This window comes from Penicillium waksmanii (genome assembly GCF_028829765.1).
Source record: "Penicillium waksmanii strain IBT 27052 chromosome Unknown utg000004l:1.0-5674109.0:1.0-5678898.0, whole genome shotgun sequence".
In the NCBI taxonomy this organism is placed as follows: Eukaryota; Fungi; Ascomycota; class Eurotiomycetes; order Eurotiales; family Aspergillaceae; genus Penicillium; species Penicillium waksmanii.
Window position 1 is genome coordinate 5,190,489 of NW_026643251.1, and position 20,930 is coordinate 5,211,418.

General features: G+C 51.6%; 9 protein-coding genes across 9 annotated transcripts; 5 read left to right on the plus strand and 4 right to left on the minus strand.

Moving 5' to 3' along the window:
- Positions 1–131: 131 nt before the first annotated feature.
- N7481_004767 (DUF3712 domain-containing protein) lies at positions 132–1,367 on the minus strand (the record flags this gene model as incomplete). The annotated part of the gene is made up of 4 exons (XM_057263986.1): positions 132–446; positions 517–638; positions 726–1,144; positions 1,207–1,367. The coding sequence occupies 4 exons, from the start codon at positions 1,365–1,367 to the stop codon at positions 132–134; spliced, it is 1,017 nt and encodes a 338-aa protein (XP_057125647.1).
- A 784-nt stretch (positions 1,368–2,151) lies between these two features.
- On the plus strand, positions 2,152–2,449 carry N7481_004768 (uncharacterized protein; the record flags this gene model as incomplete). Its single annotated transcript, XM_057263987.1, has 2 exons — positions 2,152–2,179; positions 2,229–2,449. 2 exons carry the CDS (start codon positions 2,152–2,154, stop codon positions 2,447–2,449), a joined length of 249 nt encoding a protein of 82 aa, XP_057125648.1.
- Positions 2,450–3,417: 968 nt separating this feature from the next.
- N7481_004769 (tetratricopeptide repeat protein) lies at positions 3,418–5,661 on the minus strand (the record flags this gene model as incomplete). The annotated part of the gene is made up of 3 exons (XM_057263988.1): positions 3,418–3,559; positions 3,622–5,197; positions 5,262–5,661. 3 exons carry the CDS (start codon positions 5,659–5,661, stop codon positions 3,418–3,420), a joined length of 2,118 nt encoding a protein of 705 aa, XP_057125649.1.
- A 1,543-nt stretch (positions 5,662–7,204) lies between these two features.
- N7481_004770 (uncharacterized protein) lies at positions 7,205–8,268 on the plus strand (the record flags this gene model as incomplete). Its single annotated transcript, XM_057263989.1, has 2 exons — positions 7,205–7,654; positions 7,855–8,268. The coding sequence occupies 2 exons, from the start codon at positions 7,205–7,207 to the stop codon at positions 8,266–8,268; spliced, it is 864 nt and encodes a 287-aa protein (XP_057125650.1).
- Positions 8,269–8,997: 729 nt separating this feature from the next.
- Positions 8,998–10,601, minus strand: N7481_004771 (DUF1776 domain-containing protein; the record flags this gene model as incomplete). The annotated part of the gene is made up of 4 exons (XM_057263990.1): positions 8,998–9,837; positions 9,895–10,058; positions 10,159–10,501; positions 10,569–10,601. 4 exons carry the CDS (start codon positions 10,599–10,601, stop codon positions 8,998–9,000), a joined length of 1,380 nt encoding a protein of 459 aa, XP_057125651.1.
- Positions 10,602–11,346: 745 nt separating this feature from the next.
- Positions 11,347–12,695, plus strand: N7481_004772 (metalloendopeptidase WSS1; the record flags this gene model as incomplete). Its single annotated transcript, XM_057263991.1, has 2 exons — positions 11,347–11,630; positions 11,681–12,695. 2 exons carry the CDS (start codon positions 11,347–11,349, stop codon positions 12,693–12,695), a joined length of 1,299 nt encoding a protein of 432 aa, XP_057125652.1.
- A 1,051-nt stretch (positions 12,696–13,746) lies between these two features.
- Positions 13,747–16,861, minus strand: N7481_004773 (snoRNA-binding rRNA-processing protein DIP2; the record flags this gene model as incomplete). Its single annotated transcript, XM_057263992.1, has 3 exons — positions 13,747–16,354; positions 16,431–16,685; positions 16,746–16,861. 3 exons carry the CDS (start codon positions 16,859–16,861, stop codon positions 13,747–13,749), a joined length of 2,979 nt encoding a protein of 992 aa, XP_057125653.1.
- A 91-nt stretch (positions 16,862–16,952) lies between these two features.
- N7481_004774 (actin-related protein 2/3 complex subunit 2) lies at positions 16,953–17,880 on the plus strand (the record flags this gene model as incomplete). Its single annotated transcript, XM_057263993.1, has 3 exons — positions 16,953–17,005; positions 17,116–17,644; positions 17,695–17,880. 3 exons carry the CDS (start codon positions 16,953–16,955, stop codon positions 17,878–17,880), a joined length of 768 nt encoding a protein of 255 aa, XP_057125654.1.
- Positions 17,881–18,708: 828 nt separating this feature from the next.
- N7481_004775 (uncharacterized protein) lies at positions 18,709–20,432 on the plus strand (the record flags this gene model as incomplete). The annotated part of the gene is made up of 3 exons (XM_057263994.1): positions 18,709–18,999; positions 19,091–19,318; positions 19,410–20,432. The coding sequence occupies 3 exons, from the start codon at positions 18,709–18,711 to the stop codon at positions 20,430–20,432; spliced, it is 1,542 nt and encodes a 513-aa protein (XP_057125655.1).
- Between the last annotated feature and the right edge of the window lie 498 nt (positions 20,433–20,930).

Below are 20,930 nucleotides of genomic sequence, written 5' to 3' on the forward strand. Positions count from 1 at the left end.
TTCAACACGTAGTATCCTTCAAGTTCAAGTTGACATTGGACAAAATTCAGAACCACTGAAAATGAAATAAAAAGCGAAGTAGATGAAACAGACACATGAGGGACAAACATCAGATCACATCACATCACAAATTACAAATTAGTCAGACCAATCTCCGCAAGAGCCTTGGTCACATTCAAATGCACAGTCAAATTATTCGCGCTGAGCGCCTTGGTGAAATAAGGCAGTTCCTTGCCGTTGTAGTAGCTCGAGTTGCCGGTGATGTCGAATGGCACGAGTCCGTCTTTGTATGGGTTGTTTTTGGCTGTAAACATGCTGATTATGGCGCTTTGGTTGACGGTTGATGTCATTGGGATGGTGTTGTTTCCTGGTTTGAGAACTAGGTTGTCCAGGTAGGATTGACCCATGGGGCTTCCGGCGACGGAGAGGTCCAATGTGAGGTTTCCCTGTTGATTGAGTTAGTGGGGGTCATTGGATGGATGGGTGGGCGGGTGGGTTTTCTTGTTTCCGACGCACCATGGTGATTGTCATGACGGAGGGATTGGGGATGTAGACTGTTCCCTTCATGTTGCGGCCGTTCTCTGGCTTGAGAAGGATGTGGAAGTCGGTCACGTCGAAGCCCGTGAGTTTGTTCAGACCTGGAAAGACGGGAATGTGATTAGTATAACTCGGTCCAATCAGGGTCACATCTCTTCTTTCACAACAGGAATGGCGCAATGGCTTACCCTTCATGGTAACAGTCTTGTCATATGTCACCGTAGTCTTCGGCAGCGACCCCTCCTTTAACCCAGGCTTGCCATAGATATTCAGCGAGACCTCCTCGTTCAGCATCACGGCTTTGGCATAGTCGCCAAAGGCATCGGCATCGGACAAATCGACTTTCTGGGCAACCTCCACCACGGCGCCGTCCTTGGACTTGACTCCCGGCACGCGCACAGTGGCGAAGGCGGCCGCGGCACCGGCCAGTGAGACAGCGGCATCAAAGGCGTAGATCTCGGGGTGGTAAGAGCTGTGGGAGCCAATGACTTGGGTTTGGTTGAGTTGGAAGGAATCCGGGGTTGGATCGCCGATCACCATCTCGGTGATATTGAGGGTGGAGTCGTTGACATCGTGCTGGGCGATCTTGGGGTACCCCACGAAGATGCTGTATATGACAGGTTAGTAGTTAGGTCTTTGCTGGCCATCTGGAAGACCACGGGCACTTACACTGGCAGTGCGACGACGAGTACCACAATCACAAACACGATCAGATGCACCCACCACCACTTCTTGAAATGAGCACCGACTCGCGAACCGAAGCTACGTTTCGCTGGCGGGGAAAAACCGGCGGTTTCCACGCCGGTGGCTTCGGCTTTTGTATCGGACATGATGAGGGTTGAAGCCTGTACCTAAGATAGGTGGACCACCGTGATTGTTAGTGTTCACCGACGGTAGTGAACAAGAACAAGAATTGACTTGAATCAATCCTCGGGGTATCCAGGAAAGTAAAAGAGAAGTTGAGTGCAAAAAGTGCAAAACGAGTGACACAAAAAGAAAAAGCAAAAAAGAGCAAAATAGGCTGCTTCAGGAACCTGAATCCGGTGACTCCGGATCTCTCGAGGGCGAGGGTTTACTTTATATTAAAAGGGAGAATAAAAATAGGGTACTACTAGTAGTTAGTAGTACTTTAGGTAGATAAGTCTTTCTCGCTAAGGACGCATTCGGGGTAGGCCGGTGCTAGTACTAGGGACGAGTATAGACTAGAACTAGAATGAGGCAAAAAGAGGAATAGTACACTGTTCAACTTATTTCCAAGCATTCACATGTCATACAATGTACGAAGAAACCCTTCCCCACGCATTTGCAGAGGAGGACCAAGCGGAGTGGGTACGAACCGATAGAGCCAAGGTTCTTTGGCTTTGTTTCGCTTTCAACTCTTTTGGCATTTGCCCCTCCCCCGAAAAGGTCTGGTGATAGTCCCTTTTTTTTTTCTGGGGACTTCTGGGGACTTCTGGGGACTCCGGATTCCGAGCGGGGCGGTTCCTGGATTGTGCGGGTGTCCTCTTTGATCGACTGATCGTCGTGCGGTCCTGACAGCGCTAGGACGTTTCAGATTGAGTTTCTCTATTTCTATCTTCGGGGGGAAAGGGAGGGACGGGATGAGGAGAGATAATGGAGGAAACCGAGGTTGTTGAGGAAGGTGAGAGATGAGGTGAAATAGTATCAACTGCTAATTGTAAGCCGCTCAGGATCATATGCAGGTGCAGCAATAATGTGCGCCACGGGAAAGCCCGTTGTCTGGACTGTGGAACAAGGCCCAGTCCAGGGATTCTCGCTGGAAGGCGAATCTACCGTTGCACCGACTATCCGGGGTCCCTTGGGTTCCTGCTGTCCTCATTGGTTGTCAGTGAGACTAGCTGCACCGGAGGCGTTCCGCCAAGGCCGAACAGCCAATCTGCGTAAAAGCTAGCAATGCCTGGCGATGTCTGGTCAAGTGAGCACCGAGTACCGCAGTGGGAAGAATCCCCGTCGTGGCGTTCAAAGAGATGACCCTCGGGCCAGTTAGGGCAAACCTCCGCTGCTTTCATAAGGAAGTGGGGAAGGTTCTGGTTCGCCGTATCGATTGATTAATTATACGCAGGAGCTAAACGGGATGAACTACAAGGATTAAAGAGGGGCCAATTGCCAAGGGGGCCCAGCTGAAGCACGATAAAGTAGTTGGTCGATTAGATAGATCGTCACATGCTACACAATGCCCTATGCAAATATCCACACCGCGGCCGATTTGTGTCATGAATTCATCGCGAATCGTCGCGCGATTCACCAAAGTGTCTGCCGGGAAATGATCAAGAGGGAAAAAAAAAAATAAAAAACGTAAATGTCACAAGTGAAAGAGATGTTCACGGAAATGGGAGATCAGCCCCGTAGGAATATGGCCAAGAAACGAAAATGGTCAAAGGGGGAAAGCGAAGAGGGAGGTAAGGAATAAAGATCAAAAATATGCCACAGGAAGTGGGGAAATTGAAAAGAAATAAAGGCAGAGGGTATCCACGAAGAATTGAAGTATTAGGCCTGCGAGGCAGGTGGCTGGAGACAAAGTCCGGCCAACGTGGCTCGAAAATAGCTGCCCAGGCGGCTTTGGTAAAGGTGCAGAATGACTGGAAGAAGGAAAAGTGATGAAAAAGTGATGAAAGTGATGAATGATGGAACGTAATGGAAAATGTGGGCGGTTGAAAACCAGAAAGGAGTGGAAGAAATGAAACTGACCCCTCCGAGAAATAGGAGAAGGTCATAAACGTAATTTATGAGGAATCGGCTCAAAACGCTCCAAAACAACATCGCTTTGGGATGCAAGATGGAGGTGGAACAGTCCAGACGGACGCCCATAAAAATGATACAAAAGGCGAACATCAGTAACATTTGTGCAAGTGAGACAGTCTATGCCTCTGCCGCAGACTTCTTCCGCTGGAAGATGCTGCGGGTCCGTGATTTACTGCGCGGCTTCTTGTCGCTGCTAACAGTGCGCCCACGAGAGCGGCTGTTGGATTTGTCTTCGGCCATATATTTGTCCTTGTAGATCCTGTGAGGGGTTAGTCGAGGTGTTGAGGGGGAAGGGGTATTGATGTTCGGATGAGTACATACCAACTATTTCCAACCATGCTCATGCCGTTGTCCTCGGCCTGGCGGTAGAACCGTGCTGCTTTCTTCATATCCTTCTTGCAGCCAACACCCTCTGCATAGCAAAATCCAGCCTCAGCCATGGCATCGACATCACCCCATTGTCCGGCGATCTCAAAGCACCGAAGAGCCAGGCCTTTATCCTGGTGAATACCCCAGCCATTGAGATAACTGACGCCAAGTTCATAGATGCTCAGAGCAAATTGGGCCCGATACGCCTTCTGTAGCTCCTTGGCTTTGGATGCGCCAGGGGCATCGGGATTCTCCAACATTTCCAATCCAACCGAGTCCACGGCCTTGCGTAACCATCGCACTCCTTCTTGTTGGTTGGATCGCATACCCCAGCCATGACGGCAAGCCAAGGCGTAGAGCAGCATACCGGTAGGATGGTTTTGCTTCGCAGCTATCCGCATATGATAGGTGGATTCGTTCAAGGATCCCTTTTCATGCAGATCGATACCCATTGAAACATGGTCGTCAGCTGTGAGAGTGGCCGGACTAGCCTGAGTATTGGCGGTCTGTGGGCGCGTAGTGCTTGCCGAATCGGCAGATGAAATAGTATCATCCTTTTCATTGCTCTTCGACTTAACGACCTCCTCCGCGGACCGCCGGGGTGGAGTGACTGGCGGGGCGACTGCTGCTGCTGTCGGTGGAGGCCTTGGTGGCGAGGCCAGAACAGGCGGAGCTTGTTTGATTTGCGTAGCAGGCACTTCGTGCATTGAACGAGGCTTGGGCGAGTTTTCCACTTCCTGACGCGCAGTAGGGGGTGGAGTGCGAGCGAGGCGCGGTATCTCTTCCGAATGGCGAGGCGGGGAATTTTCGAACAAGGGCTCGTTCCACTCAAAATGCGGTGTTTGCAAGCCTGCAAAAATCACCGAGTCTCTAGACAAACCCCGTCCTCGCGGGAGATCATACTTAGCGTAGGTATACGAGGAGACGGCAGACGACGGTTCGCCTTCGATTAAATTCCCCATCGCATCGGTAGCCAAGGGTAAAAGGATCGGCGTTGGCTTGCTCGAGCGGTGCATATGCCTTGGCTGGTGGCCCTGAGGGACCGACGTTGGTTCTGAGGTAGCTGACGGACCAGGGGCAGAGAGGCTGGTACTTGATCGACTGAGAGGACGGGAGAAGTTGAACGACGGCCGGGGCAGATAACTATTTGAGGTTTCGGAGCTCAATGAGGGCGATCGAGGGTGTACCCGAGCAGGGAATGTGGACATGGGTGAATATGGCAGCGAAACAGCACTTCCAGAAGACAGCTTTCGCGGCTTCGAAAAAGTAGAGCCCGCATTGGAGCTGCTATAATCATCATCCGAGCTCTCTCTCTCCGGATGACCGACCCGTGTACTACTGGAAGGCCGCGAGTTCGGGGAATGGGGCGGAGCCAAGGTTCGAGGGATGTGAAGTCGTGATGAAGACACCGAGTCGGTTGAGTTATCGCGTGAGGGATTGGTGAATGCGACTCCCACGGGGGGGAGTATCACCGGCGAGCGATGCATCCTCTTCGGGGGACTCTGCTCGTGGTATGTCGTATCCATTGCTGCTAGTTCGTAGCATTGTACTCCGAGGGGTAGAATGGTCATCTTGGACTTCGGTATTGCTACTCGCATGCGAGACAGAACTAAATCGGGGGTGTTCGGAGATTGGGCGGTATTTCGGTTCCTCGACCTCTGGAACGATATTCTTCTGCGTTGGTCTTCGGGTGAGAGTTTGACCCTCGCCCTCGCTTGAGCGTCCTCGGAAGTATCCCGGTCGGCCATGGGAAAGGGAGCGGGCGACACTGGAAGGGGGCAGACGGCTCATGCGACGGTCACCTCGGCGGGATTCGTCGAGTTGGCGGGCCAGGAATCGGCCCTGGGCGGCGAAGGCATCTAGGGGGGGAGAGGGCGGGGGGGGGACCTCGCCGTCATAATGTTCGATGCGCGGAGAGGGCATGCCACTTCGGAGGGTATCGTGGGAGTTGGAGCGACATTCCTCTAGATTTCGAGGGGGCCACGCCGCCATGGTGGGGAGGGGGGTTGGGAGGAAGAAGGAGAGGGGGGATGGTTGAACCACGACCTTTCTTTGTCTCCAGGGGTAAATACGGACAAGATCAATCGTTCAATGTGGCTGGTATGGTATAGGCGAGGTGAGATGAAGCGAAACGTCACAGGGGTCCAAACACTCTAGTCGTTCAGAGTCGGGGCGAATGTCTCAGTCTCGGGCGGGGGGACATTTGGGTTCAAAGATGAGCGATACGAAGGTTGAGGGGAGATTGGTGATGGGGGGGGGTATAGTAGATTGGATGGATGGTATGTATGGGGGTGATGGGCGGGGGGGGCGACAGAGGCCAAAGGAAAGACAGCCCTTTCAGAGAAGGATGAAGAAGTCAAGTTGACATGCGTCAGAGGCAGAGAGGCAGAGGCAGCCCAACAAAACAGAAAGGAAGAAAGGAGCGAAACGGGCGAGGCCCTGACGATCGCAATGGTAAACAGCTCCACTTGGGGATTTTATTGTCGTGGCAGTGGAACGTCCATAGTGAGCGGTGCCAGTGTCAGTGCCAGTGTCACGGGGGGGATCCCGTGACTTCAGGGGGGGGCCAAGATGCCAAGCCGGATCACCTAATCACCACCAAAATGAGGAATTTAGTGCACTAGTGTACAAGCATACGTACTATTATTATAGTATACCCCAGATTATAATTAAAGTGATGTATCCAGTGATGTATTTGTAGAGTATATTATACTATACTCTACAACACTTAACTATACTACACTATAGAGATACATAGTAGAAGATGGGAGGGTACTCCATGCTACAAATAGTAGTATCCCCACGCTGTTTCATTATTCTTGGTTCACCAATCAAATCCCTCCAGTGGAGAGGCAGTGGAGCAGTTTCTTATTTTGGCTGCAGAGCGGTTTGATCCTGCCTTTTCTGGTGGGGTCCGTTCGTCCATACTCTATCTCTATCGTGTTTATACTAGCATCCTGATATAGAGTATACGTCACACTATCCTAGGATGTACTTCACGCTATGTACTTCACAGCGATCTTCAACTTTGATTCATCTACCTAGTATGGCCCATGACCATAACCTAGTCCTTATTCCTCCTAGTGCAATGTATGAATCATCACACTAACCCCATTGCTACCTCGGATCGGTTAGTCTGCTTTTGCAGCAACCCAAGTGGGCTACATGACTGCCACTGCCAGTGGCCTCGCTTACCTCTCCCTCTCGAGCAGGCAACGTAAGCCGACATGTTCACATGTAGTCTATTCAGCCTAGCTGCGGGCGAAAAGGCCAAATTTCGCCAAATTCCGTCGGTCTAATTCTTCTCTGCCTTGCCGAGTTCGATTTTTCCCTTGTTACTTAAATGTCGAGTTGAGCCAAGTCGAGTTGATGAGTCGCGTGCCCATCCATTTCCGTCGCAGCTACGAGAGTCGGCCGCTTTAAGAACCCACGATCGCATCGTGTTGGCCCCACGCAAAAAGATTTTCACAGATCTGCCTCTCCAGGCTGGTGTGTAAATCGCAGATCTCTCATCTCATTTCACTAGTATCTCACGATGCGTCGCATTCCATTGTCGACCCTCTTCGGTGTCGATCCAGCTCACGACAACCTCCACTACTATGAAACGAGCTGGCTCCTCTCTCCCACCCTCCTCGCCAGCCTGCGCGCCCTCATATCAACCTATATCTTTGTCTCGATCTTCTTCATCTGGGGCTGGGATGGTACCCATGGTGACCGCGACGCTATCGGCCAGTCCTTTAGCTTCTTCACCTGGTTAACTTACTGGGGATTGGGCTTCTATACCCTCTTCGCCGCTATTCATACTGCTTGCTACGCTCAAACTGGGCGCTCGCTACTCTTCAACCGCTGGCCGCGAGCTCTGCGTGCTATGCATGGCATTCTTTACACAACTATCACCGTTTATCCACCACTCGTTACACTGGTCTTTTGGATTATCCTCTTCAAGCCGCCATTCTATAAGGAAGCATTTACGGGCTGGTCGAATGTACGTTTTTTCTTTCTTCTCTCGTCTCTTCCATCCATGCAGCCTTGCCACAGCCCTGTCATGGGATTGCCATGGGATTGCCATGTGCAAGGCGGATGGTCTGAGCGCACGTCGCACTTGATTGCGACACCACCAGCACCACCCCCACATTCCAATCTTTCGTGCTAAAAACAGCCCTAATGCGCAACATGGTTACACAGATTTCCCAGCACGGCCTTAATTCGCTCTACGCCATTCTCGAAATCGCCCTCGCGACTACAGCCCCACACCCCTGGATCTACATCCCGTTCCTCATCCTCTTCCTGCTGCTCTATCTCTGTGTCGCGTACATCACGGTCCACACCGAGGGCTTTTACGCCTACAGTTTCCTCGATATCAAGACCAATGGATCGTCGCTCGTAACGGGGTATTGCTTTGGTATCCTTGCTGCGATCTTGGTCATCTTCCTCGTTACGTGGGGGTTGATCTGGTTGAGGAATTGGTTGGTTAAGGGGCGGATTAAGAGATCGGCCCGCGACCCTCTTTATGGGCAGGATCGCTGCCGCGGTGTCGAAGCAGGGGACCAGCTTGGGATGAAGGGTGAACCGTGCGAGATGAAGCATGTGCAGGTCTAGGTAGTAGTTACGGAGTATATTGACTTGACTTCAGTTGATACTTGACTCGACGCGACCCAGTCCTGCAGCTGGCTGTGAGGAGTTATGCACAATACTAGATACATACTTGCTACGCTACAACAAATGACTGACGACAGCTGCAATTGCAACTGACCGATCAGATTACGACTAACTGAGTCCATGAAATGCATGTGCAATAATGCTAATGCAATAAATAATTATTTCACATATTCAATTTATCAATTAATTAATCCATTGGCGCCTGAGCGAGGAGTATCATAATGTATGTACAAATTATTCAAAAGTATGGTCTCAAAAATGAGCAAAGAAGAGCTTTTCATCACACCAAAACGTATTCATCAACCCGCATATTCTATACGGGTAACGGTACTGGCACTGGAAGAAACTGGAAGCAGGTATGCAATGGCGTTGCAAAAGTTTGAAACTCCATGTTGACTGTTCTTGTATCTCTAGTAGCTACCTGAGATGGAACAGTTTGGCCAATCTATTCCCTCTCAGGTAGCTACTTGTTCCCCTTGGGAAGGCAGAGCTCAGGGCGGTCAACAAGGGGTTTCAAACTTTTGCAACACCACTGTAGGTGCCATGCACACCGAACACAATAACCAGCGAAGAGAAGTCCAGTGAACTGAAGGATAGGGTGTACTACCGTCGTACTTGCCCGCTGGTCTGCATCATTCTTCTTTTCAAGGAAATCTAGCAGGGATCCCACTAGACGCGCTCCCAGCTAGTCTCGCTGCCACTGCTGGGACTACCCATGGGCGCCGAATGCCCACTACGGTACCCCATCATTAATCCCACAAGACCGCTGGGCATCCACGCGCCAATCACGCTGTAAGACCGAGCCCCGCGGCCGACGTACATAATAGACTTCTTGCGCGTACGCCGGCCAATCCAATCCCGGGATGCCGGTTCTAGGGCATCCATCAGAGCGTGGTGTAGGTTTCGCGCGGGTGATCCGCGCACGGTGCTAGGGCCGGCGGATGCGACGGGGCGCTGTTCGATGCTGGAGAGGTACTGCGGGCCGTATAGAGCTCGTTGCTGCGCACTCCAGGCCAGGACTTCGGTGCCGGTAATTTGGTTTTGGGCATTGCGGTATGAAGGGCCCAGGTCGATGTTTCCGAGTCGTAGCTCCACGACATCGACGTTGCCATGTTCGAGGAGGCGGAGTTCCTGGCGCAGAGAGGTGGCAAAACCTGAGATAGCCCGGGTTGTGGCGACTTCCGGTCCGGCGAAGGGTGCTGACAGGGATGATGAGATGGATGGGTAGGCGAAGATGATCGTACTGCTGTTGTTGCGGAGAGTCAATAGTGGTAGGAAGACTTGTGCGGTGAGGATCGGGGAGAGGAGACGGGTGTTGACGGTATCGGCCCATGATGAAGGTGGGATTGTCGCGACAGGGCCTGCGGCAAAGTTGGGGGATGGCACAATCACGACGCCGCTCAGCTGGCAGGTGTGAGGAGGCATGCCGGGGAGGGGAGATTGGGGTTGTGTGATTAGTGAGCGCAGTTCATGCAATGAGGGATGTAGCTCGGAGGGTGTGGAGGTTCCCTATTTCATATCATGTTAGACTTTGCTCGTTTTGCCTTGATCTGGCAAGAAACCTACCGCAGTCAAATCCAACCACAGCGCCTTGATATCAGTCCGGTTCTCAGACCGAACAATGTGCTCTTCATCTGCCGATGACACGGTCACGTAGACTATGTATCCACGGCGTTCCAGATCTGCAGCAATAGCGCGAGTCATAGGCTCATGAGGCGATCCAGCGATGACTATGCGTCGGTATGGTTAGCACAAGCAACATATCAACATATTGGATGGAGCAGAAGGCATCGCATTGCTCGCATCCCGTGGAAGGCCTTCTCAACGTACCAACAATCTCCTTCCGGGCTCCATTTCCAGCCTTTCTCGCTTTCCTCCGTTTTCCATTCAACTTCTTACTCCCATAGTATAGGACACACCCGGTGCCGACAAATGCGAGGATAGCCGCCGTCCATGCGCGATTCCGAGCCATCCAATTTTGCACCCGGTCGGTGAACCCACGGGGATGACGCATGTTCTGAGCATTGCGCACGGACGGGCGCACCTGTGAAGGAATCCATGACTGTTCGGAAAGGGTATTTCGGATCGTGGTGGCCGCATGGTCGACTTGTCGGTCGATCGAGTCGGCAACCTGGGTCGAGTATCGCCTTACGTCATGGGGTATGGACGCGAGCTGTTGCGAAGGGTCAGCATGAGGGAGGATTTCCAAGTCAGGTTACAGTGCATTCGATGCAACTCACGTAGTCAAAGAAGAACTGATCGTCGCTCGTCATTTTGGTGAAGTGAAATGCTGGAAAAGAATAGAAAACTGTTGATGATAAGAATTGCGATAAACCAGTCTCCGCTTTGGATGGGTCACATGACAGGAATGAGGTACCTTCTGGAAGCCCAATCGAAGTACATAAATCAGTTGGATTTAATACATATACGGAATTACCTAGGTATACTGCTGGATAATGAAAGTTTATTCATTCAACTTTTTGTCTTCCAACGTTGTGAGTGACTTCAGCCCTGGAGTGTGCTCTTTCATATTAATTGGGTGAGATGTATTCATGTCCGTCAAACTAGTATAGTACACCGGGCCAACAGAAGATGAACCCATAGTCAGCGTCTGGCACGGGTATTCAAGTTTAATGTAACGATACCTAAGTAGATTAAATGTGAACACCAATACTAGCCTTGGAGTACTACTAGGCTATATTATCCTGGCTGTCGGTATATTCAAGTATAGCCACAAGCCAGTTCTGGCTGGCCGACATGATTAGTCATAGCGATGCAAGACCAGGTCCTGGCAAGTCCCTTCTGCTTGCTCTCTTCAAAGACCTCACGAAACCCTTTGAATACTAGCCAGCTACGATGCAAAAGGATTTAAAGGTTATGCTATTGCCATGAACCTTTTGCTTCTCAATCTGGAGTTGGGCGATTCTCCTCAGCGCGTATGATCCTGAGTCGGCCTAGCCCGTCATCCAGGGAACATGATACTGCTAGGCTGATTGATTGCAACTGTTATGATACAACATGAGAGAACTTGACTCTCTCATCGGCGAATATCGCCATGAGAAGAAACGTCCCCGTGAATCAGAGGCCCTCTTTATCCTCCGCAAAGTTGCTTCGGTCGTCAAACCCATCATGCGCCAGCGTTCCTGGCGAGTGGGCGCCCTGTGCGAGTTCTACCCGGGACAGAAAAACCTTCTGGGGCTGAATGTCAACTCGGGCCAGAAAATATGTCTAAGACTACGATATCCCTCGGATCAGACACAGTTTCTTCCTTTCGAGCAGGTTGTCGATACTATGCTGCATGAGTATGTTCTCCCACCTCCCGCCCACGCGTCACTAAACTAATCAAGAACAGACTGTGTCATATTGTACACGGGCCTCATCACCGCGAGTTTCATGCACTGTGGAACCAGTTGCGGGATGAGCACGAGGAGCTTGTCATCAAGGGATACACAGGCGAAGGTTTCCTCTCTCAAGGCAAACGGCTTGGCGGGACTCGAATGCCACCTGACGAGGCCCGCCGACAAGCCCGCGCTGCCGCTGAGAAACGAAGGATCCTCACTAAAAACTCCGGGAAGCGTCTTGGAGGCACCCCCGTGCTTCGAGGAACAGACATCCGCAAGCTGAGAGCAGATGCCGCGCAGCGTCGTGTGGAGGTGACAAATGGATGTGCCTCGGGAACGGACAGAAGCACCGAGCTTGCCGAGGAAGCATCGCGGAATGGTTTCAGGACAAAAGCTGAAGAAGATGATGCGAATGAAGAAGCGATCCTTCAGGCCTTTATTGAGTTGATTCAGGAGGAGGAACGTGAGAAGTATGGATCGTCGTATATTCCCCCAAGCCAGGAGAACCCAGCTGGACCTCGCTCAGGCGGATCGTCTGTTCCGAAAGTTTCCCAAAATACGGCAGAAGCTGGTACTTCAAAAGCAGCTGCACCGAGTGCACCCCCAGGGATAGCGCCGGGGCACACGCCAGAAGTATTGGACCTCACAGCAGACAATAGTTCATACGAGGCCCCTTGGACGTGTCCAACATGTACGCTGGAGAACCCGTCCAGTTTCCTCTGCTGTGACGTATGTGCCGCAGAAAGACCAGCGCCGAAAGAGAAACAGCCCGCCACACGCCCGGAACCCAGACGTTCCGAGCAACCTACTTCGAAAAAGCGTCCGCTTCAGATACAAGAGGACGAGCTGCCCGCACGGGATACATTCGCATTCAAGAACCGAAACCGAGTCCGAGACACCCTTGCCTCTATGGACCGTGATACGAGTAAACGGCCTTTGGGATGGCTTTGCGAGAATTGTGGTAGTTTTATGGAGAGTCAGTGGTGGACGTGCTCGGCTTGCGGGAAGATGAAACCTTCCTCTTGACGAAGATGGTTTGGCTGGACCTGCCTCCTTCATTGACTACAAATTATGCTTTTTATGAGACCATGCAATTAGATCTTTTGAAAATAAATAGGATTTCATCAAATTCTTCTGAAGAACAATTCATCATATCGTACAAATTAATGCATACAGCCGTGGCAGTCGGAGGCAATAAGTTCTAGATAATCTCTTTAATTAGAACATCTAGTAAAATTATCATATGAATCTCAGACAAATCATCAAAACAGTCTGCTTAAGTGAAAAAGAGCTTTTCTGCTTTTCAATTGCTATCACAAAAGCTTCCTATGCCATGCCCCATAATAATCAACACACGTGACCCACTAGCTAAGCAGACCCACCGCATTCCCATATTTTTCACCAACTTGATCTCTCCCCAACTCTCCTCCTCCCCCAATCGAATTTGCCAACCGTGGTCCCAACCACGCGCCAGCTCAGACAGAGTCTAGAAATATGCTAGAATATCTGTCTAGCTGGCCACAAAACACTACCGGTACGTGTCACGCTTACTCTAACCTCCCAACCAGACACGAAGAAGACAAGCCGGACCTCCGAATGATGAGACTTTGCATACGAACCGAATTTTTTAGGAAGAGCCGGAAGAGGTATGGCAGCGGTACTAGAATGTTACTGTCTGTCGTCGATGCTTATAATGGTTCCGCTGAAAGGAGTTATACCGGCTTGTTGTCTTCGTTGTGGATGGTACTTGTCGCGTGAATTGGGGTTGCTAATACGATTCCAATTAGGTCTTTTGAATTTCGTGTTGAGAGAGGCTTTCTTTATAAATTACTAGTAGCGAGTGCACACATTGGAAACTGCCAGCGGTTGGAGGCTCGCTGGCCCAGGGTTATGATAGACATGGTTTCTAGAATCAATCGATCATATTCGAACAGATCAAGTATAATACATCCCTTGTTCGAAACTCCCAAGGATATAAAACTTTTATACGATAAACATAAATCCAAAACAAATAAGGTCATTAAGGACCCCGACAACGCCGATTGACAATGCTCGTACCAATCAATCCCTTCCCCCTCTAAGCGACGCTCATGAACTGCCGCTTCTTGCCCGACCCCTGCTGTGCTTGCTGCGGTGTCCAGTTTTCCTCGTCGATGTAGTCCTTCGTATTGTGCTCACGGATCTGATTACCGATAAACTGCAGAGCAGATAGGTTGAATCCCATCTCATCCTTTTGGCGGGACAGCACGCGGCGCAGTGCTGCGCGGATGCTGTCAAGCATCGGGCGCATGATCTTGCTCGACACGATTTGACGGTGATGCGTCTTCAGCATGAAGAAGAGCACACGGCAGGTCAGAGCGACGTTCCACTCGCGCTCGGCCCAGATGTTGAGGAAGGTGAAGAGGTACTCGAGTTTGGAGAAGGGAAGGACCAGCAGGGCGTCTTGTAGAGCAGCGGCTGGAATCTTCTGCACGGTGTTGAGAACATGCTGCTCAGCCGAGACGTTGCCCAAAGCGATATAGAGAGGGTTACGACCAGGGGGCGCGGCGTTCGGGTTGGCGGCCTTGACTCGACGCCAGTCCTCCACAACCGCCAGATCCTCGATACCCAGATCCAGAGCTTCCATGATCTTTTCTCCGGCCATGAGGGTGCCTGTGGTTTGCTTGCTAGCGTCGACTGCTTCGGCCTTCTCGCCATCCTCTCCGTCCTCATCTTGATCGAGAGATGCGGTGAGTGTGTTGTCGTACTGCTCCTCCATCTCCTTCTCGCGTTCTTCCTCCAGGAAGAGTGGCTCGTCGGTTTGCTGCCAAATGCGAATGCTCTTGTCGTGACTGGCACTGACAATAAAGTCACCGGAACGGCTCATGGCTAAGGCCCAGATCTCTCCATGGTGACCAGACAGTTTCTGGATGTTCTCGAACTTATCACCGTCCCAGTACTTGATCATTCGGTCCTTACTGGCACTGAAGAAGTTGTGTCCATTTCCATCCCTGTTGTGCGGGACGAATGCCACTGACATAACGCTATCCTCGTGGGCAAGAAGAGCCCTGTGGCAGTCACCAAAGTCCAATCCCCACAGACGGGCGGTCTTGTCAGCTGAACAAGTCACGATCATCTTGCTATCGTAGGAGATATCCATGCTGAGAACTGGAAGCTTGTGACCATAGAGGTTGAGGAAAAGCTTGAGAGAGTCGACGAAGAAGACCTTGACGGTGTTGTCCAGCAAAGAGACCGCGAGAAGTCGGGCGTCCGGCGAGAAACGAAGGCTGAGAATATCATCGCTGACCTTCAGAGTTCTCGTGTGCATCAACTTGAGACGGGGAGTAGTGCGCTTGGTACCGGGGATCTCCTCCTGAACGACCTTGAATTCCCAGAACTTGGCCGTCTTGTCGGCACTTCCACTGACCATAGACTTGCCATCCGGGTGAACGTGAAGGGACCAAACAGGGCCATCATGCGCCTTGATCGTGTCCAGCAGAGTCGAAGATGCAATGTCGAACACTTCCAGTTCGCCATTCTTGTTACCGACAACCACAATCTTATCACCAGGAAGGAAAGCGGAGCAGAGTGCGTAGCCACACTCCAAAGTACGTAGACAGGTCTCAGTTCGAACATTCCAGATCTTCAGGCTACCGTTCGAGGCGGAGGCAAGCATGCGGTCATCAGAGCTCAAGGCGATAGATCGAATATCTGTTCGGTGGCCGGGGATGTCAACGGCCAAGTTGCGAGTGTATGCTGATTCGTCCTCATCCTTGTTTTTCTTGTTGGCCGGGACAACATTGTACGACTCGAGCTGGTTGTTGGTTGTCGCAGCTAGAAGATTCAACCCGCTAGACTTGTTGGTCATCCAATCAAAGGAGCGGACCTTTCCACCCGTCCGAACAATGACATGAGAGACGAAGACCTCTGTGATAGGAGGCGAGGCTGAATCCTTGACCCTCTCTTTCTCAGCGTCGGCTTCCTTCTCCTCGCCCTCACGCTGGGCCTCCTTCTCCTTTCTGCGCTTCTGCTTCCGTGCCATACTCTTCTGGACCTCTGTTTGTGAGCGAATACGCCAAATCTCAACGGCCTTCTCCGAGCCATGGAATCCAACGTAATCCAAGCGAGGGTGGAAGTGAATTCCGATCGTGCGATCCTTGCCGTGGCGGTAAAAGGTGCCTTGGTCTGTAAGAATCCGGCGGCCTTCGGCACTGACGTTTTCCTTTGAGATTTCAATCATCGCAGCCTCGTCGATAGACCAGACCTTCAGCTCCCCGTCGTTTCCTGCGGTGATACAGCCGCCCTGATCAGGCGAAAGACCCAAACTCCAGCATTCGCCATTGGACTGCGCAATGTGTGTTTCGATACAATGCTGCGATGCCAGATCCCAAACCTTGATCAATGCGTCTTTTCCAGTAGTCAACAAGAAGCCTGCATGGTCGCTCATGCCCGAAGCACTGAGTAACTCGGGAGACGGGAAGAGGAAGTGAAGCGAGGTGATCTGATCGGTGTGTCCGCGGAGTTTGAAGAGACCAGTCTCAGAGATGAGATCCCACAGGATGATATCGGTGTCCCTGGAGCCACTGGCGAGGCGCACACCAACATTATCGAAAGCCAGCTTGGTGATGGCGGATTTGTGACCGTTGAAGGAAATTATGATCGAGCCGGTTCGAGAGTCCCAGATTCGGATACTGCCATCGTCGTAGCTAGAGTAGGAAAAAACGAAAAACAAATTAGCCCAAGAAGATGCAGGGTCTGGCGACAAGTAGAAATCGGACTTACCCAACGGCGAAGATATCTTCATCGGTCTTGCTCTGTGTCACCACCGTCACTTGCGCTCTGCAGGCGGAATCGCGCCAGCGGCCGAGCAATTCTCCCTTCTTGACATCCCAGCAGAGAACCTCCTCACTGGCACCGACAATGGCTCGACCGGCGCCGGTTTGGCGAACTGCGCCGCCAGTCTGCTCATCCTTGGCCCAGATCGCATTCGAGGTCGCCGAGGCGACGAGCCCGAATGTATTCGAGTGCTCGAATTTGCTAAAAATCGAAAAGAGTCAGTAGACCGGACAGTGTATCCGCAGTGTTAGATCAACTCACAAGTAAGATTTCACCATCGTGGATGGATGGGAAAATTTTTGGAGAGAGCTGCTATCGATAGGACAAAATTCATTACGGGCGGCGGCAGCGACCAGCCGAGTTCCCCCACCGCCCATGACGATCTCGCGCGGGAAGCCTTTCCCCCCCCAAACTGCCAGACTGCCAACTTCAACATTATCACTCTCTCCCCCCCATTGTGTGCTAATCATGCTTCTCTTGGACTATCAAAACGTTCTGATCCAATCCCTCCTAACGGAGCGGTTCTCTGGGTACCATTCCCTCCCCTCGCGCATTACCATCCACCCTCCCCCGCCATTGCTGCATTGTATACACAGCCACCTAGGCTCACCAGCTAACCATTCCGTCGCAGTGCTCCCCCGGCGTCGATTGACCAAGTGGTCTCCGACTTTGACGGAGTGACCTTCCACCTCTCGACCCCCGAGTCTAAGACCAAGATCCTTATTTCCATCCATGTCAAGTGTTACAAGGAGCTTGTTCAGTATGGCGCCCAACAGGTGCTGGAGCGGGAATACGGCCCCTACATCGTGACCCCGGAGCCCGGGTATGATTTCTCAGTACAAGTCGACCTGGAGAACCTCCCTGCCGAGGAAGAAGCCCGGGAGGAGTTGATCATGAAGCTCGCCCTGATGAAGCGCAACGCCATGGCTGCTCCCTTTGAGCGGGCGTTCGATGAGTTCACCAAACTCGCGGAGGAGGCGTCGCAATACACATCAGAGTCGGCTCCACAAGGTGTCAAAGAAGGTGGAGATGTTATGGCGATTCACTATCGCGAGGAAGAGGCTATCTATATCAAGGCTAGTTGGGATCGCGTTACGGTGATCTTTAGCACTGTTTTCCGCGAAGAGACAGACCGAATCTTCGGCAAGGTCTTCCTGCAGGTTCGTCGCAGAATACACCAGTTTAATTTAAATATACTGACCCCCTTTAGGAATTCGTTGACGCCCGACGCCGTGTGGTGACCCTACAGAATGCGCCCCAGGTGCTTTTCCGCAGTGACCCGCCACTTGAGTTGGAAGGTGTTCCTGGGTTGAAGAACACTGGCGAGGGCGAGATTAGCTACGTCACTTTCGGTATGGCCTTTCACCTGAACACCCCGGCACATCGCCTGCGATAGACAGTATCACTGACTTAGTTCCTATAGTTCTGTTCCCCCGGCACTTAACCCCCCCAGCGCCGATATGAGAACATCTCCCACATCCAGACCTTCCGTGATTACTTCCACTATCATATCAAGGCCTCGAAGGTAATTTATTCTCCAGCCTTCCTGCCGAATCGCTGGTGTCATTTGCTGATGTTTTGTTTATAGGCGTATATCCACACCCGAATGCGCAAGCGGACAGCGGACTTCCTCCAAGGTAAACAAGACATCTATGCCCAACTCGAAAGATATGTATTAAACTCTAACCTTGACAGTTCTCAACCGTGCTCGACCCGAGAACGAAGAACGCGAGCGCAAGACCGCCAGTGGCCGAACTTTCCGTGTGCAGAGCTAGACTCGCAATGGCTTCTTGTTGATATTACCTTGAAGAGCGTTAACGAATCAGCAATTTCTTTGACTCTACATATTGATATGATTCCTTGTAGACCGAATTTCCTTTTGTTTGTTTCTTTTGCCTGTAAACCATTGGAGACCCACCTATTATTGGTCCCAACAGTCCAGGTGAATAGGAAGTATGAGAAGGAGTGAATACTGACCATTCACCACCACCACCACCAACCCTACAAAACCAGACCACTCCACGAGAAACTGTACCTTCCTCCTCGCACCTTCCACACCACAACCATAAGCATCATCACAAGCATCATCCATACACCCCCCCCCATTATTGGGACTTCCTTCATGATGCTTCGCTTTCCACTTGTTCCCTTCGACCCTCCTGCACCTCCTCCTTCAGATCCTCCTCCTTCTCCTCCTCTTCCTCCCTCCATGCAGCAACCCCGTATGATCCGGGGTTGGACCTCTCTCAAGCGGCGCCTTGGGCGCAGTCCTGTCCTGTCGGAGCCCTCCAGCGAGGACACCCTACAGACCGCCCATACAACCATCGCAAGCAGCGATGACAAGGTGACAACTTGGATGAAAGTCCAAGAGGACGGCTTCTTCCGATACTCATCATCCATCTACAGTCAAGAGGAAAGCCAAAGTCCTAATGGAAGCCCCGGGAAGGCATCAATGCAGCGGCCTCTCTCGCCAATTGCGCCGTTGTTTAGTTCCTCTCCCAGCGGGAAATCTCTCGTACGTTGCTTCTCGATTCCATTCTCCAACCTGCTCGTCACCAATCCTTTAGACATCCAAGGCTGCTTGGTATTATACTGACCTTTGCTAGATGGCCCCTCCCCGTCGCCACTCGCGCCCTTATAAAGTCAGCAGCGATGACTGGGTTGTCTCTTCGGAGGCCTTGGCTACCTCAGGCATGGCCTCGGAGGTCATGGGGATGGATGATTTGAACACGCTGCAAATCGAAGCCCACATGAAGGGCGCTCTCAAGGTTTTTGTCAACATCTACACCTTGGCAAAGATCTCGCATGTCGCGTTTCTTGCCTACGGGGCGGAGGTGGGTAGAGCGATCATCATATCTGCTCGAACTTCTTCATGTGTACCTGCTCCACTGTTCAGTAAGAGAACTAACAAACGCATCGCATTAGATCGGGGACAGCAAAACTGGACTCTTGCATTGGATCAAACGCGCGGAAGCGGGAATCCGAACTGGCTCGCTATCCAATCTGATCGAGATCGTGGAGAACTTGTTCTACGCCCTGTACGCACGAGTTGTCCTCGAGATGGCAGCAATCGAACTCTGCATGCAATTCAAAATGGAACCTCGCCCACGTCCAGAGTGTGGCAAGTTTTACCTCCCCGAGCCGGATCACATGTACCGCATCTTTCTAGCGATCAAAGACGTCCTCGACTCGCCCACCATATGCGAGAGGCTTTATGAATTCGTCGTGAATGCATACCAAGATAGCCACCTCTGCAGCCTTGTCGACCAGAATGTCGGCACAAAATTCAACCTTGATGACCCAACAGGCTACCGCCGATATGTGCTGGGAATATTAAACGAGAGGAACAGCCAGTTCAACCAGAAATGGGGTACTCTACTCCCCTACTCCCGTAATTTTCCAGCAGAGTTGGCGATCGCGATTTCGGAGAAGTACTGCACCGTCGAGCCCAAGGTGCAACTCGAGAGCGACGTACCTACCGACAAATTGCCATTCGTTGATTTGAAAATCGCGCACTTCAGCATGTGGGCGAAAGACCACACCGAGGACTGCCGACTGGCCTCTCTAGGCAGTTTGGAAGGTAAAATGTTGGGAGAAATGCGCCGCGACGATGGCAAGCCGCTCCTGCCACTGGTGCAGCAGCACAAGTGCGTCTGCATTCCTCTCTGCCGCTGCGCTGGTGAATGCACCGCTTGCCCTGAACGGCACTGCCCCTGCTCCGAGCGACAGCTGCGCATGATGCTGGCCCGAAATCGCAAAGGTCTTAGCGAAATCGACTTCACAACGCGGGCGAACACCCTCGCGCGAGCCTCCTTCGAAAGACTCGCCATTCTGAAACGGAACATCCGCGATGGTCAGCTTATGAGCCAGTTAGTCGAGGTGGTGGAGGGATTCGAGCTGGAGATTTTGAAGGAGCGCTCGTCGGGGTCGAGCAATTTTTCGATTTGAGGGCTCTCTGCGTTCAGGATTCAGGGTTGAGGGTTGAATGTTTCCCTACTTCCCGAAGATCCACACGACTTTATGACCAAAAAAAATTACGATCATGACAGAATGATAGACGAATTTCTTTGAGATGGCCAGGGGCACAGTGGAAGGTGACTGAGGTACGCAGTAGCATATTCGTACCTGCTTTATAAAATTATTGTTATCTCTGCCCCTTGTCGATCCTAAGATCACCTTAAGAGTACCCTCTCCCATCGTTGCAAATCATTGGATCTCCTGAGAGAGTGGGTACCCTAGTTACCCTAGTTCCTACAGTAAGGGTAAGGTTGTGGTTCTGATAAGGCCAAGAATGCAGATTGCCCGAGAGTGTCTCTCATGTATGCCAATTCCCAGACCAAACAGCCTAGTGTGTATGAAGTATGGAGTAGATCTGACACCATAGAAAGCTATAGCCATCTATGTGAGCTATGACCTACTAGTTTAATCTATTTCGAGAAATGTTGG